At 37.9% G+C, this 15893-nt stretch overlaps 2 protein-coding genes across 13 annotated transcripts in view; one reads left to right on the top strand and one right to left on the bottom strand.

The window, feature by feature from the left end:
- Nucleotides 1–15893, bottom strand: part of LOC309646905 (uncharacterized protein) — a gene marked incomplete at its 3' end in the record, with an annotated part of 286525 nt that overhangs the window by 157619 nt on the left and 113013 nt on the right. For 8 of the 12 annotated variants that reach the window (XM_082433726.1, XM_082433731.1, XM_082433727.1 and 5 more), the window contains exon 3: nt 2154–2203. The exons of the other annotated variants lie outside the window; for them this stretch is intronic. In XM_082433726.1, coding sequence (XP_082289852.1) covers nt 2196–2203 — 8 coding nt within the window. The remainder of the gene's footprint in view (nt 1–2153; nt 2204–15893) is intronic. 12 annotated transcript variants of the gene reach the window in all.
- The window catches only part of LOC309646916 (uncharacterized protein), a 192871-nt gene that overhangs the window by 126913 nt on the left and 50065 nt on the right, over nt 1–15893 (top strand). The window lies entirely within an intron of this gene.

Raw genomic sequence — 15893 nt, 5'->3', positions numbered from 1 at the left:
TCCCCAAAAGCACCTAAGACAAACCCAAATGTGATATATATATAGTTAGCCCTAACACTTCAACATGCCCCATGGTGAGTTTTCTTCCTCTTTGAAATAGCAGTAAACCCAACTTCAAATAGCAGTAAACCCAACTTCAACACAGGTGTGTTCTTGGTGGTCATCAGGTAGAGGACATTGACAGTCAATCAATGAAACGCAGTTCCTGATTTAAGACATGTCCTATCCAATGTGGAAACAGGCAACTGTTTATCAACATTTATTATATAAAGTTACATAAAATGGTAAGTTAAAAGCAGCACTACTGAACTCAGGGACCAATAGGATATGTGAATTGAAGATACAGAGAGGACCAAAAGCTGACTCTAGCATGAAGTCTGAGGAAGACATAAATTCCTATTTGGATCTGTTAAGATTGCTGTATATTGGAATATTCAGATGGGAATATGAAAAGACTTCTGGAATACAGATTTGGAATTTAGAAGAGGAGTCTATTCTGAAGAAAGAGATATGTATGGAGGTCAGAAATGAAGATAAAGCTTCTTGTGAAGAGACAGTAAAATAAATAGAAGGTTGAGGACTGAAATCCTGAATTTTGGAGAATCCCATCAGTTAAGGGGCAGACAGAGATGAAACAGAATGTTCAGAGAGATGAGGTGACAGCTAGGAGATAAAAGGATACCCAGAACACTTTATGGAGTGTGGTAAACACAGAGTACATTTTTTCTCTGAATGAATACACAAAAGTTATAATTTCCAATTACAATTTTACCTCTCAAAATATCAATATTTCTCCACTTTTGGTAAAATGTCCTTTACTGTGATTTTTCTGCTACCTTTGGTTAATCTAAAAATCTTGCCTTGATCAATGTCAGACTCAGACTTCCCCTCTTTGAGAAGCACTGGCAAAGCAAGTATACTCAATCCTATTTATATTTTTTAAATTACTTGCCTGCATTGTACTGCCTGAGTAGTCAAGAGGCCCCAGAATATTTGAAATACATAAACAAAGAAACAGGAAATAGTTAACGGCTGCTTCTGCAGCAGCTCGGTAAATTAGAATAATCAAATGCATCTTGGAGTAAACTCATGTGCACGTAGCTGTAAACAGTAATTCCATTCTTTTAAAAGTATAAATCATTTATTACAACAATTCATAATCACTCTCATTTCAAGTTCTAGATGAGAATAAGTCATAATGAGAGAATTTGTACTTTCTAATTAGAGTTGATTTTTTTTAAAGCAGAGAAATGAAATGGTGAATTACTACAAAGGAGAGGAAGTCTACACTCAATTAACTGAAGAAAAAGAAAGAGAACTTAAAACATGTCCAAATCAAATGAGATAAAAAGTTTCAGTCACTCAGGGAAATCCACAAAGCACATATCCTTTCTCCCAGAATCCCGTAGAATTTTGTATAGTAGAGGTAAGACAGGACCGTGAGTTGCTGTGGAAGAGGAATTTGGTGGGTTGGCCATGCTCTGAAAAGGCCTCCATTTTGGGTGTGTGCCAGGTTTCCCCGAGCACTCAGTGAACACAATTACTGCATTTGCATGTGTAAATTGGGTAATGGCGTGCCTAACTATCAGATTTGTATGTGAAAATGCTATCAGCATATGCACTATTGGTTGTGTGCCCACTGAAAGAGGACTTTTAATGGGGTTGCATTAGTTGGGGAGCAAAATTTCTAAGAATTTGAGAGCAGGTTCTACATACCTGGATCCAGCGTAGATGCCCCTATGGATAATTGGCACCCCCGATAATTACTTTGTTGTTGTATATCCTCTCAGATACTATCTAGGGGAGGAAATTCATCAGAGGACCATTTGACCAATTCTAATTAGCACAGAGCAAAATTGTACCCAAGTTACTCTTGGCAGTGCCTATCTGAGCCAAATGAACAGACTGCCGTGCAACCAATCCATTCATCTTGGCCATCGTAACAACCAACACGGATCTTTGCAAAATTGACTTAGGTTCTTTTTCTCCCTCCCTAAGATACAATATTTCTCAAACATCTTTTTTTGTCACATCATTTTACTTTTCTGAAGACTTCAGTGTTTCTCAATTACGTCATAGAAGGAAATAGACAAAACTGTTGTCCCTCCACCTTCCAAAATAGGTAAAACATAATGATCATTCATTCACCCTACGTTAGTGGATTTCTTTCTTCTAGAAGTTTCCATGCTTATTTATTAGTACCCTAGAATGCAAAACATAGCCTGTCTGAGAATTTGCCCAAGAAACATAGCTATCATATTTCCTGAATCAAAAATTGGTTCACATGGTGTGGGGATAATAGAATTGAATATTTCAAATTGAGTTTGATAAAAAAAAATCTGGGAGGTTTGGCTGTTGTAGCTCAACGGTGCCTTCTGAGCAGCGCCCTTCTGGTAACCCTTACTTCCCCTGCCCTCCTCCCCTCCAGAAAAACCAACCTCAGTGTAAAGCAACTGTCATAATACATCTCTTAGAGCCCTGCTTTCTGCTGTCTATCGTACAAATTGCTCACCCCAACTCAGGATTTAATCTCTTAATATAATCTTCTGTCAAACTGCTCGGAACAAACTGATTATGTATATAACTTGGTCTTTTTTTCACCCATTCACCTTTCCAGCAGTCTTTCTCAAAGTTTGTTCTGAGTAACATTTAATAAGAAATACCTGGAGAACTAATGAGAAATGCAGATCCTATGCCTCATTCCAGATCTACTGAATTAGAAGTTGGGGGAGTGAGACCTAGGAATCTGTAATTTAACAAGTTCCTTGGGTGATTTTTACAGACCAAAGCACGCACGTTGTGTACTTTTATCTTAGTTGTGTTTTTTGCCTTCTTCCATTTAGCTGCGAGGGGGGGTCTCAGTATTGAGTTGCAACCAATCAAAAGCAGGCGTTGCATACTTCTCCTTTAATACAGATGGGACCATTCTACGGTTGTAGTTATCAGAATGAAATCTTAGCAAGACAATACAACATGAATATTCAAAATAAGTGTCATAACATAAAACACACTTCTGTCCAGGGAGATCACTGCCTTATTCAATCTGCTTGCTTCACCTACAGATATTGTCGAGAAATGGCAGACTGAAAGACCCCAGATCATCTCTACTTAAGGTTTGCCATGTAATGGGTCTCTCTCAAGCAGTTATCCCTGCTCCAAGAATGCATGCATTAGGTGATAAGAATAGACTGATTTATGATCACTCAATATCGGAAAGGTGTAGCATTCCATTTCACAAATGGTATTCTGCTAGATTAGAAAGTATCATAAACACATTGGAGAATCCCCAGCCCAGGAACCATAAACCACTGTATTTTTTCCCCCACTTTTTAATTTAACTATCTGTTTTGGATTACATAAATAAATATGAGCCTATATTTTCTTTATAAAATAAATCAGTCTCTCTACATAGGAATCACTAGTTAGATTGAATATTAGGGCATGTATAAAATTGCATGCTTAAAAGACACGAAAACATTTCTCAATGAGAGAGAAGCTGCTCACAGTGACCTTCATGTTGAACAGTGGGGGGGGGCGGTCAGCACTGGCACTAAATCATTTTGATTCACAGATGAGATCAACATATTCATATTTGTTTGCCAAATGTGTATTTTAATTTAGGCTTTTCTGATTGATGCGTGTAATTTATGCTGCCCAGAACTAAGGCGTCATATTTTTCTTTTTTCCTAACTAACAGGGGGAGACTTTCTTGGAAACAGATAAAGGAAAGAGTCCAGTAATTTGTAGCAATGTGACTACAGCCACACATGTCCTAGAATTAATGTTCTTCATTAGGATGAGTAGGATCAGCTGTATGTATACATCAGGTTTTTAATTAACTCAGTCCCCACAACAGGATTCATGATTCAAACTGTTAGCATTTTTTTCTTAAATCACAAAATAAAAAAATTGGGTGGCACATCTTTTTTACATGCGGAAAAAAAAAAAAAAAGGAAAGGATGCGCAGAGAAATGAAAGGCTCTTTGTATGATACTGAGAGTGCTCAGAAGATCTGTATAATCCTGTGTGAATCAGCTACAGGAGAGCTTGGCATTGAGTGATTCCAAAGAGATGGTGAAAGCTCGACCATTGTGACAGTTTTCTCTCTGGAGAATAGATATGATTTCAGTTTATTTGTATTGATGTCTTTAAACTAACATTTGGAATTTGTTAGATATTTTTAACCGTCTTGTTCTTGCAGAACTGACCCAGTGATATTTTAATAAGACACCACCAGTTTAAAGAAACTTCAGTAAGGCAACATGAGGAGCTTAAGTGAGGGGTGAGGGGAAAAACTTTTTATAGCAGCTTCATTCTCTGAGATCATATTAACATAAATTTGACAGTTAATCTCCATATTGCAAAAAGGCTGCCCAGACTTATTTAATTAAACTTAGAACAAATATGTTTCTTTATTTGCCAGGTACAGCTTTTATCTTAAAATATCCACTTCCAATTATGATGCAAGATTATGGTTTAGGGCAGGAGCATGGGGCAGGGGATGGTAAGACCAGAGCCGATGGAGGGATACGCGGTTACGTAGAGAGCCTGGCTGCTGATGCCTGATGCTCCTGGTACCCGTGATCCTGAAGAATTCTACGAGAGATGCTGATCATTTGTAGAAGTTATTTCTTTGCTTCAGATTTCAAATGACAGAATTAAAATTTGATTGAGATACTTTTCTCAAATACATTTAAAATCTATTCTTTAATAAATGTTTGTTGGATAGATGTCCAAACTATTTATCCAAAGAACTACGGAAGAATGAGCAAGGCCTTCGACATCAGGAGGCACTGAATTTATACTTCGGATCCATTCCGTATTGAACGGCAAATGATTTAACCTTTATGAATCTTGGGTGCCTCTTCTGCTGAGATTATCTCATAATTTCTGGTGAGGAGGAAATATGATTCATTCATTCGAAAAATATTTATGGGACACCTTCCTTGTGTCAGTCCCTCTTCTGGGCAGTAGTGAACAAAGTAATATTCCTGCTTTCCTGGAGCTTACATTCTAGGGGAGGAAACAGGAATAGATAAATGGATTCTATAATGTCAGGCAGTTTTAAATTCCATGAAGCAGGACCGCAGAATAAGAAGATAAAGGGTGGTGGCAGTGGGAAGTTGATATTCAGATAGGGGTGGGAAAGGTCTGACAAAGGGACGTTTGAGCAGAGTGGATGGGAGTGAGAAAGCAAAGCCTGAGAATTAGGGGGGAAGAGAGCTCCAGGCAGAGGGAAAGTAAGCTCAGAATTGCTGACTGGGAGCTGACTTTGCTTACTGAAGTAACAGCCAGGACAGGAGTGGGTGAGCATTGAGTGGGAGGAAACGAGGTTTACCAAACCTGACTCCAGGCTGACTTTCTCACCTCCTTTCCCACCACCCCTCATGTAATTCAGTCCGACTCTCTGATGGGATGCCACTGAAGGACTGATGGCAGGGAAGTGACAGGATCTGTTTGCATTTTACAAACATCATTTAGGCTGCTTATGTGGAGCACAGACTTGTAATACGGCCGGGGCGGGAGGAGAACAGGAAAGACAGATGTAAGAAATGATTGCTATTTTTTTAGACAGGACATTACGGTGGCTAGGGCTGTGGTAATAAGGATGAAGGAGATAAAATTGATCATTTCAGGATATATTTTGAAGGTAGAACTGACGGGATTTGCTAACGGATTGGATCCCGTTCCTCTTGGACAAGCTACACAAGTAAAGATTATATTTACCTAAGGTCACTCTGCTACAAAGTAAATCAATAAGAACGCCAAATGGTTTCAGAAATACAGCAAACAGGCAAGCCTTCTCGAGAGGCAATAGAATGGTTGGGTATCGCACAGGACTTGTCCCATTGTTACCAAGATGTAGAGGTGATAGGAAGCCTCAGCCTTTTGTTAACTGTGTTAGTATCCTAAAGTACCATGAAACATTTGGAAAATCCCTGCAGGGGTTCCGATGCACGTACACACTCGTTGAGGTAATATATGTGGGCCCCCCCCCCACCACTGAACCAACAAAAGCAGCCATCTAAAAGCAGGGATAATAACATGGAAAGAACATGATGGTGGAAGTACTCTTCTCTGCTACTCAGGTAGAAATAAGAGGTCAGATCAACCCAGTGGAATTTTCACACCAACAGAGCATAATCCTCCATGTTACAAATCCCAGGAGAACAAGACTGTCTATTCTTCATACCATCAGGGACTACTTCATGCTAGATGGCCATTAATATTTGTTGAAATGAACAGAAGTGAAAAACACTAGGGCTTTTCAGGAATAGCTCATGAAACAACTTTCAGATATCTAGCCTCTACAAGCAACATTTTGGGTTTTGGTGAGACTTGAAGTAACTGCCATTTATCAGTTACAGATACAAAATGTTTGTGGTCTTTTTATTCCTCTCAATAAAACGTCCTTCTGTCATATCATTAGCCTGGGCACTTGCACAATTTGGAACTATTGCCAATCAACTTGGATGCCCAGTTTCCACATTTCTCAGTGTGGCCAAAAGAATAACTTGAACCCTCCATACCACGAATGTGTCCAGCACATGGCTTCCATTATAATAAGCCTGGTCATCTGTCAAAAGTGGAGAGCAGGAGGTTGTAACCCTGAGGAAAGAAGATGTACTAGAGGGAGGTAAGTGTCTCCATACAAGACACGAGTGGGCTGGTCATGAACTTGGCTGCCGACACCCTGGAAACAGACTGCTGAGTTGTAGATTTTCTGCTCCTTATTCCCCATATAGTGTACCCCCAACTTCTGACTCTCTTCTCTATTGAGTTTCAAGCCCCCAGGAATACTCCATCATACAGGGGATTGGCTGAGTAGTTTTCTGCGGACTTCTTAGCCTCCTTCAGAGAAACTGGGAGGAGTAAAGAGAGAGAATTTTCTCCTTTTCCTTGAACAATATTGAGCCACTGTGTCTTGAGAATGTAGAAGAGGATGGTAGAATATAAGAACCAAGAATAAATTAACTTTCCCCCTTATAATAACATCCAAAATAATATATTTATTAGTTTCTCACCAATTGGTGAGATATAAAATCAAAATAATGATCATACTCTGGGCAAATAAAAGGTATGTTACCTTTTATAACATATACCACTTCACATTTGACAGAGTAATTTTACATGCATTTACTTGTTTGATAAGGGTAGGTGGGATTGAAATTGTTTCTGAACAAGTTATAGATATAAAATATGCTCATCCAGACTAAGTGATTTGTCCAAGGATATGTAGTATACAATGAACCAGGACTCTTGACGTGGGTGTCATACTTGACTAGGTCCAGAAACTTTGCAGTGCAGTGAGGAAGAGCAGAGTTTATTAATGTCTGGGCATTCTATAGATTTTTAGTTCTTAAAGCTTATTGTATTTATTATTGTGACAACTTTTTGATGCACTATTGCTTACATTTCATAGGCAGAAAAATTAAAAGTCTGGCTGTAATAAAATCAGGTAGTAATGATGGAAACAGGATTAGAAGCCAGGCTCCCTGAATGTGAACTTTATATTGCTCATATTCAGGTTTTGTCTACATTTCTCCCTATAATTAAAAGAACAGAAATAGTAATAATTGCAGATAAATTAATATCCACAGTTGATCTGGTTTATAAGTGACTATATTTCTCCATTATATCTTTCCTTCCCGACATGGTATGGTGTGCATTCTACCTCATCAGATAGGATCAATGTTTGTGTTTTGAAGGTCAAGAGATTGGCAGCAGTAGAAATTAAATTCCAGAATCCATCCATCAGCCAGGTATATTGCAAGCAGATGCTCTTTTTTTCTGAAATTGCCATGCCAGTGGCCTTAACCCTGATTTGGAAGGACAACTCAATCAACTACAGAAAGGAAAGCCTTCAGGGATTCTGGAGCCGTCTTGGACTTCTCCTGAATATCACTATCATTAAACAAATGGTTTATCAGGAGCTGTTTCTCCAGCAGATCTCTAACATGGGCTTATAATAGGTTGGAACTGGAAAATCTAAAAGTGCTTTATCTTTAATTATTAAAATAAAAATATTATTAAATTAATTATTAAAATAAAAGCCAGGATTCCTCAGTTGCCCACACATTTTTTAAGATCAACTTTATTCTGAAAAATATCCAGTGAGGCATTGATAAATTTGGAGCATTTTACAAGTTTAAACAGTAGCCCTCTTTTGGCTTTGAGAATCAGGAAGATACAGGGAAAAAGTAGAAATTAAAGGCAAGTGAGAAGAAGCATATCAGGTAAAAGGCTAAAAGGAGCTTACAGGCTAAAAGATGTCAGAAAGAAGACAGCCCAAAAAAGAAAAATAAAAAAAAGAAGAAGAAGAAGACAGATGAGGCCACTGGTCCTTAGCAGAAACTGCAAGATTCCCACATTCAGGTCAAAGGAGGGACATCTGTCTGGGGTTAAGTTTTACAACTTATAATTTAGAAACTTATACACTTCAGGACGTATACCCCTAAAGCACAAAATCTGAAAAATATTGGATTTTGGACTTAATGTGATTCTATGACCAGCAGGCTGCCCATTAGGGCTAGAACATTCATAAAAGGCAGTTTTCAATGATCACCACCCGTGAGTCTCCTAAACATAATTTTAGGTTGCAAGAGAAGTCTCCAAGCCTGGCCAACTCCCTTCTCAGATCACACCTGAGTCTCGTGTCCTGGGAATTGTCCCTTCATCATTTGGCCTCTTCATGCTCATGGCCCATGTCACCCTCACTTGCCCATGATTGACACAGGTGATTTGCCCATACTTGCATTATTGGGTCTCGCCCAAAGCCTATTTTGGACTTTACTGTTCTCCTAACTAGTCTGAGTTCTGACAGAAAGAATTGGGAGGTAATATTCTATTTTCAGCTCTCTACTTAACTAGCACTGTAACCATGGGAAGTCAATTTCTTCACCTCTCTTGGCCTCACTCTTCTCAACTGCGCAACGAGGAAATTTGGCTTGAACAGTGAAGCTCCTCAGAGACCCAGGGAAAGGATTACTTCCATGCACTCTCTGGCCAGATTTAGCTGAGTAGTATTTTAGAATTCTCTATAAAATTTTGTTTGAAAAAAGGCTTGGCCACTAAAAAGCGGTTTGCAAACTTCTGAACTAGAGGGTCACCAAATTCCATTTGAGATTCAGTAATTTAGTCCTTTATCCAATCATTTAACCTCATAATCAATCTTCATTTGAAAACTGAAGATCTAGCATTGCCTGATGAAAATATCTGGGGTTGAGGTGAATTATAAGCAACTCGAGAGCAGAGAATATACATTTTAGTATCTGCATATATATATATTTATCATGGGGTAAATTGTACTGCAGACACTTAGTACAATTCAGTAAACACTTATGGAGTGCCTGTTTTACACTTAGTACAATTCAGTAAACACTTACGGAGTGCCTGTTTTATACCAACACCTTCTTATTTCTAGGGATGCAAAGATGAGTCAGGCATTCTTTAACAGATCCAGTGGTCAAATGTTGGCAGGATGAAGAAATGAATATAAGTAAAAAAGAAGGAAAACTCGGAGCAAAATTTTAGCCAAGTTGACATAGATATAGATTGGTAACCCACTTAATGGTGTATTTTATTATTTATCTAAGTTTCAATGAAAATTAAAAATCTAATAAGATGGACCATACTAATTTTGCTTGAGGAAAATTCTCCTTTCTTGGCTTTTTCAAACTTAGTTGAAGTCCTAAGTGTTATATTCCGTCCTGCAAAAGAATAATTTTCATGGCTGAGGCTGTTGTAGCCGACCCCTAACTACTCACAAAATTTACCAATTTAAGGAGAAGTTTTGATATTACAATGTTCCTCTTGAACTCCTCCTTGAAACACCCTCTGAGCAACTGTCTGTCCACCGTCTGGTGGCCCATTCTGGTAGCTCTCACTGCAACAGTAAGCAAGCTCCAAAGGAAAGCTTATCAGTTCCATAAAGTCTTAACCGTCTACTTGTTTTTTTCAGCCAAATGACTCCCAGAAACAGTATCACGTACAGATATACAAGCATAGCCTCTGAAACCAAACTATTCTTCAAATGCTTGTTCTTCCCTGGTTTCCTAACTGAGAAATATAGATAAAAAATAGTACAGTCATCCCCAGGTATTCATGGGGGATTGGTTCCAGGACCCGCCAGGGATACCAAAATCTGCAGATGATCCAATCCCATAGTCAGTGCTTGGTATCTGCAGGTGCTACATCTGTGAATACAGAGGGCTGACTGTTCCTGAGAGGCTGTTTGAGGATATGATAGATGGGAAACACTCAGAGTGTTATTGCACTTAAGAGAGCCCTAAAAGCTGCAGTTACTATTATCATCAAAATGTTTTTTAAAAACTCAGTGAGTTCAATACGATGTATGATGTCTATGTGGAAGATTTCTCATACCTGCCTTAAACAATTTCACACTGAAACTGTGGAGCCCTCTGGATGAAAAGTGATCTTTCCAGAGCGGGAAATAGCAAGGGCTTGGGAGTCAAGGTGCTTGAGTATTGGCCCTACATCTACCGCACTCAAGAATCACCAGAGATGCAGTAAAATGCAGACTCCAAGGCCCCACCTTAAACCTCTAGAGTTGGAATCTCCGGAGGTGGAGCTCAGGAGGCTCAAACACACAGCAGAGTCTCACACACATTCAGCCACCCAGGGTTTGTGCACCAGCTCAGCCATTTCCCTGCATCTAGCTTGCGATCTGGGGCCCGTTGCCTGATCTCTTCAAAACCTGTTTCCTCACTGATAAAATGGGGCTGCTTGCTCACAAACACATTGTGGAAATTAAATGAGACAATGCACGGAACATGCTCAGCTAGTTGGTCAGGCACAGAGGAAATATGTTTGATATGTGATGGGTATTAGGTCCTTTAAGCTGTGTCCCTGTGTAGAATTAAATCATCAGAATGCACAGAAAAAACTTTTGGACAGTACTAATGTATGCATTGAACTCTATTGAGGAGTAAGTGCCCAGATAACTTTTTTTGCTGAACCGTGACTCTTTCTTGTGGTGGGCTTGGAGGTGGGCTGGGAGGACACCCATCCTTCTGTAATAAACGAAGCACAGCAACTGGTGAGGCTGAGTGTGCTGAAACCCTTTGTTGTACTGAGGCAGAAAAACCAAAGTTTGAGTACCACTGCCCTAAATGGACTTGTATGATTTTTTTTTCAGGCAATATCATCCATCTACTCACCCTCAATTCAATCTTTGCTTTCATCTTCCACTCTTAGGGAACTTGGTGCCCAATTACGGTAACTCACTTATCCCAAATCCCTGGTTTATTTGTCTCTCCCCTTTCTTTAAAGTCTGCTAATATTGACTGAAATTTAAAAATTTGGACTGTCTTATTTTATATTTATTTTAGGAAATTAAATCAATCAATTCAATTCACTTATATAAGAATGAATGAAAAACATACAAAATAAAGTCATGACTGTATGGAAAATATTCGTGTTCCTTATCTAAGAAAGCTGAAACAAGAGTAAGAAGAATCAAAACAAACACTGATGGAAATAAACTTAGGTCAACAGTCAAAGAAAAATGAAACTTGTAATTTAACAATCAGGAAAAAATAAATACATCAAACAAAAAGCTGTTGTTAACAGAGTACAAAATACCAAATAAAAGAAAAGGCAATGAATAATCAAACCAAGATTTTATTGTAACTATGACTATACCTAAAATTGCCAAATATCTAAATAAAATAGTTAATGATTTCTAGTTACTCTTTTCTAAGTAATGCCAAATGTATATTAACAAACAGCTGAATGATTGAATGTTTTGGTTTTCATCTGTATGTTTGCTGTCATGTAGATAAATACTCAGTCCAAAGAGTAGCATATTAGCAAATTGAAAAGCAAAGCAGCAACTCACTGAAGAAAGGATGAAGAATTTTTAATCCTTGTTTTATAGATAAATACCATGGAGAAATTTCCAAATCAAAACTCCATTATGCACCTGTTAGCGTCATTTTTAACTCTTGGTTGTGCTTTTTCTGCATTGATGAATCGTGAACTCTCAATATGCCTATTTCACTCTTATTTACATTTTAATATTATAATGTATATTTGTTAATGAAATAAACTCCAAATACAGATTTAATAACCACCCACTTATGTAAGCTTCCACACAAGGCTTTTGTAAAAATGGGGTTTCTTTTTAAGCAAAGCAAAATAGGAAAGTAATTTCTACAATTTACTGACAAGGACTACCAAAAAAAAAAAAGACACTTTTTACACATACACATGAATGTATGAAGAATGGCTGGTCCATATCGATGTTCCAAGCTGAATATACATAAGCATAAATATTAGGTCTGGCATCTCTGTCTTTGAAGCAGTAAGGTTTTCTCTTTGGGGTAAAAGGGGAAGTCCTGGGAAAAATAGTAAAATTCTTTTATCCTTCCCTTATGTCCATCTTTCTCCCTTTCTCATCCTTCCTACTGTCACAGCCTGCTACATGCACAATACATAGAATGTCAGGCGTAGGTCAGTGGGTGTCACTGGTGGCAGAGGGTGAGGGATCTCCTCATCACTTCTCAGTGCTTGGTGTCATGCACACATGTTTTAGGTTCAGGGATACTGAAGATCAACATATGCATTTGCATGTGAACTTTTTCCCACCAATTAAACCAGATGCAGTGAGAATTTTTTTTTTAGTATATTTGAATGTTGTTCTGGAAAAAAAGAGTATCCAGACACTTCACTGGCACAGAACGTTAAAACTGAAGAGAATTTGTATGCATTAGGCAACAATATGCAAAGAGTCAATTCCCAGTCCTCTGTGCCGATGGATGACGCAGACTATCACAAACTGTGGATGATCTAACAGCCATTTGTGCTTGGCATTGATATGCTTTTGTAATTTAGTTTTGCCAGACATTTTTCTTTTAGTTTAGGCAAAAATGAAAATGTAGGATTTCTTGAGTATACAGGAATGATGCGTATGAATAACAGATTGAGGGAGGATGATTCAAAGCATATAATCTGGCCACTGTTAGAAGTGAACCATTTAATTTTTGATGTAGGGGAGGTAGAGAAGAAGCCAGTAGTTATTGGATATCTGTGCTGTATCATGCCTTTTACATTCAGTATATAAGAAAATCTACAAGATAAACCCTAGGTTATGTTTGCCCACTTTGTAGATGAGAAAACCTATTCTCAAAAAGTTCAATTAACTTACTTCTACTATTTTTCAGAACTTATGTCAATGAGGTGCTTTACATTTTGTTTTGTTTTTGGATTATTGTTTGCAGGTATTGCTTTTCTACATGGAGTTGGGCTCTATGTCTTTATCTTCTTTATCCTTTTGTCTTTCAAGTATGTAATTGTCTCAGAGTGGGCCTGTGAAACCCCAAGGGCTCCAAGAGCAGAGCTGAAAACCCACATACCAGGCCATTCTTCTTCTCTAATTAAAATATTTCTACCATTACTCTTCAATTATTTGTATGATTTAATTCTTAGAGCAGTTTTAGGTTTATAACAGAATTGAGGGGGAGGTACAGAGATTTCCCACATACCACCTGCCCTGCACATGCATAGCGTTCCTGGAATCATCACTCTCCTGAACGGTACCTTTTTTACCAAGGATGAACCTACGTATCATCATGGCCCAAAGTCCACAGTTTACATTATTTTTATTTTTTTTAACATCTTTATTGGAGTATAATTGCTTTTCAATGGTGTGTTAGTTTCTGCTTTATAACAAAGTGAATCAGTTATACATATACATATGTTCCCATATCTCCTCCCTCTTGCATCTCCCTCCCTCCCACCCTCCCTATCCCACCCCTCTAGGTGGACACAAAGCACCGAGCTGATCTCCCTGTGCTATGAAGCTGCTTCCCACTAGCTATCTATTTTACATTTGGTAGTGTATATATGTCCATGCCACTCTCTCACTTCGTCCCAGCTTACCCTTCCCCCTCCCCATGTCCTCAAGTCCATTCTCTACGTCTGTGTCTTTATTCCTGTCCTGCCCCTAAGTTCTTCAGAACCAATTTTTTTTTTTTTTTAGATTCCATATATATGTGTTAGCATACAGTATTTGTTTTTCTCTTTCTGACTTACTTGTTGGAAAATTTTTAATCACAGATTCAATTTCAGTGCTTGTGATTGGTCTGTTTATATTTTCTATTTCTTCCTGGTTCAGTCTCGGAAGGTGGGCTTTTCTAAGAATTTGTCCATTTCTTCCAGATTGTCCATTTTATTGGCATATAGAAGCTTGCAGTAATCAATCGTGATCCTTTGTATTTCTGCAATTTCAGTTGTTACTTCTCGTTTTTCATTTCTAATTCTGTTGATTTGAGTCTTTTCCCTTTTTTTCTTGATGAGTCTGGCTAATGGTTTATCAATTTTGTTTATCTTCTCAAAGAACCAGCTTTTAGTTGTATTGATCTTTGCTATTGTTTCCTTCATTTCATTTTATTTTTGATATGATTTTTATGATTGCTTTCCTTCTGCTAACTTTGCGGTTTTTTTCTTCTTCTTTCTCTAATTGCTTTAGGTGTAAGGTTAGGTTGTTTATTTGAGATTTGTCTTGTTTCTTGAGATAGGATTGTATTGCTATAAACTTCCCTCTTAGAACTCCTTTTGCTGCATCCCATAAGATTTGGGTCGTCATGTTTTCATTGTCATTTGTTTCTAGGTATTTTTTGATTTCCTCTTTGGTTTCTTCAGTGATCTCTTGGTTATTTAGTAGTGTATTGTTTAGCCTCCATGTGTTTGTATTTCTTACAGATTTTTTCCCGTAATTGATATCTAGTCTCATAGCGTTGTGGTCAGAAAAGATACTTGATACGATTTCAATTTTCTTAAATTTACCAAGGCTTGATTTGTGATCCAAGATGTGATCTATCCTGGAGAATGTTCCATGAGCACTTGAGAAGCAAGTGTATTCTGTTGATTTTGGATGGAATGTCCTATAAATATCAATTAAGTCCATCTTGTTTAATGTGTCCTTTAAAGCTTGTGTTTCCTTATTTATTTTCATTTTGGATAATCTGTCCATTGGTGAAAATGGGGTGTTAAAGTCCCCTACTATTACTGTGTTACTGTCAATTTCCCCTTTTATGGCTGTTAGCATTTGCCTTATGTATTGAGGTGCTCCTGTGTTGGGTGCATAAATATTTACCATTGTTATATATTCTTCTTGGATTAATCCCTTGATCATTATGTAGTGTCCTTTTTTGTCTCTATTTTGTCTGATATGAGAATTGCTACTCCAGCTTTCTTTTGATTTCCATTTGCATGGAATATCTTTTTCCATCCCCTCACTTTCAGTCTGTATGTGTCTGCAGGTTTGAAGTGGATCTCCTGTAGACAGCATATATACAGGTCTTGTTTTTGTATCCATTCAGCCAGTCTCTGTCTTTTGGTTGGAGCATTTAATCTATTTACATTTAAGGTAGTTATTGATATGTATGTCCCTATTACCATTTTCTTAATTGTTTTGGGTTTGTTATTGTTGGTCTTTTCCTTCTCTTGTATTTCCTGCCTAGAGAAGTTCCTTTAGCATTTTTTGTAAAGCTGGTTTGGTGGTGCTGAATTCTCTTAACTTTTGCTTGTCTGTAAAGGTTTCAATTTCTCCATCGAATCTAAATGAGATCCTTGCTGGGTAGAGTAATCTTGGTTGTAGGTTTTTCCCTTTCATCACTTTAAATATGTCCTGCCACTCCCTTCTGGCTTGCAGAGTTTCTGCTGAAAGATCAGCTGTTAACCTTATGGGGATTCCCTTGTATGTTATTTGTTGCTTTTCCCTTGCTGCTTTTAATATTTTTCCCTTGTATTTAATTTTTGATAGTTTGATTAATATGTGTCTTGGCATGTTTCTCCTTGGATTTATCCTGTATGGGACTCTCTGTGATTCCTGGACTTGATTGACTATTTCCTTTCCCATATTAGGGAAA

This window comes from Balaenoptera physalus (genome assembly GCF_965194825.1).
Source record: "Balaenoptera physalus genome assembly, chromosome: 17".
NCBI lineage: Eukaryota > Metazoa > Chordata > Mammalia > Artiodactyla > Balaenopteridae > Balaenoptera > Balaenoptera physalus.
The sequence above is the reverse complement of the archived record's forward strand: the minus strand, read 5'-3'. Positions and strand labels throughout refer to the sequence as shown.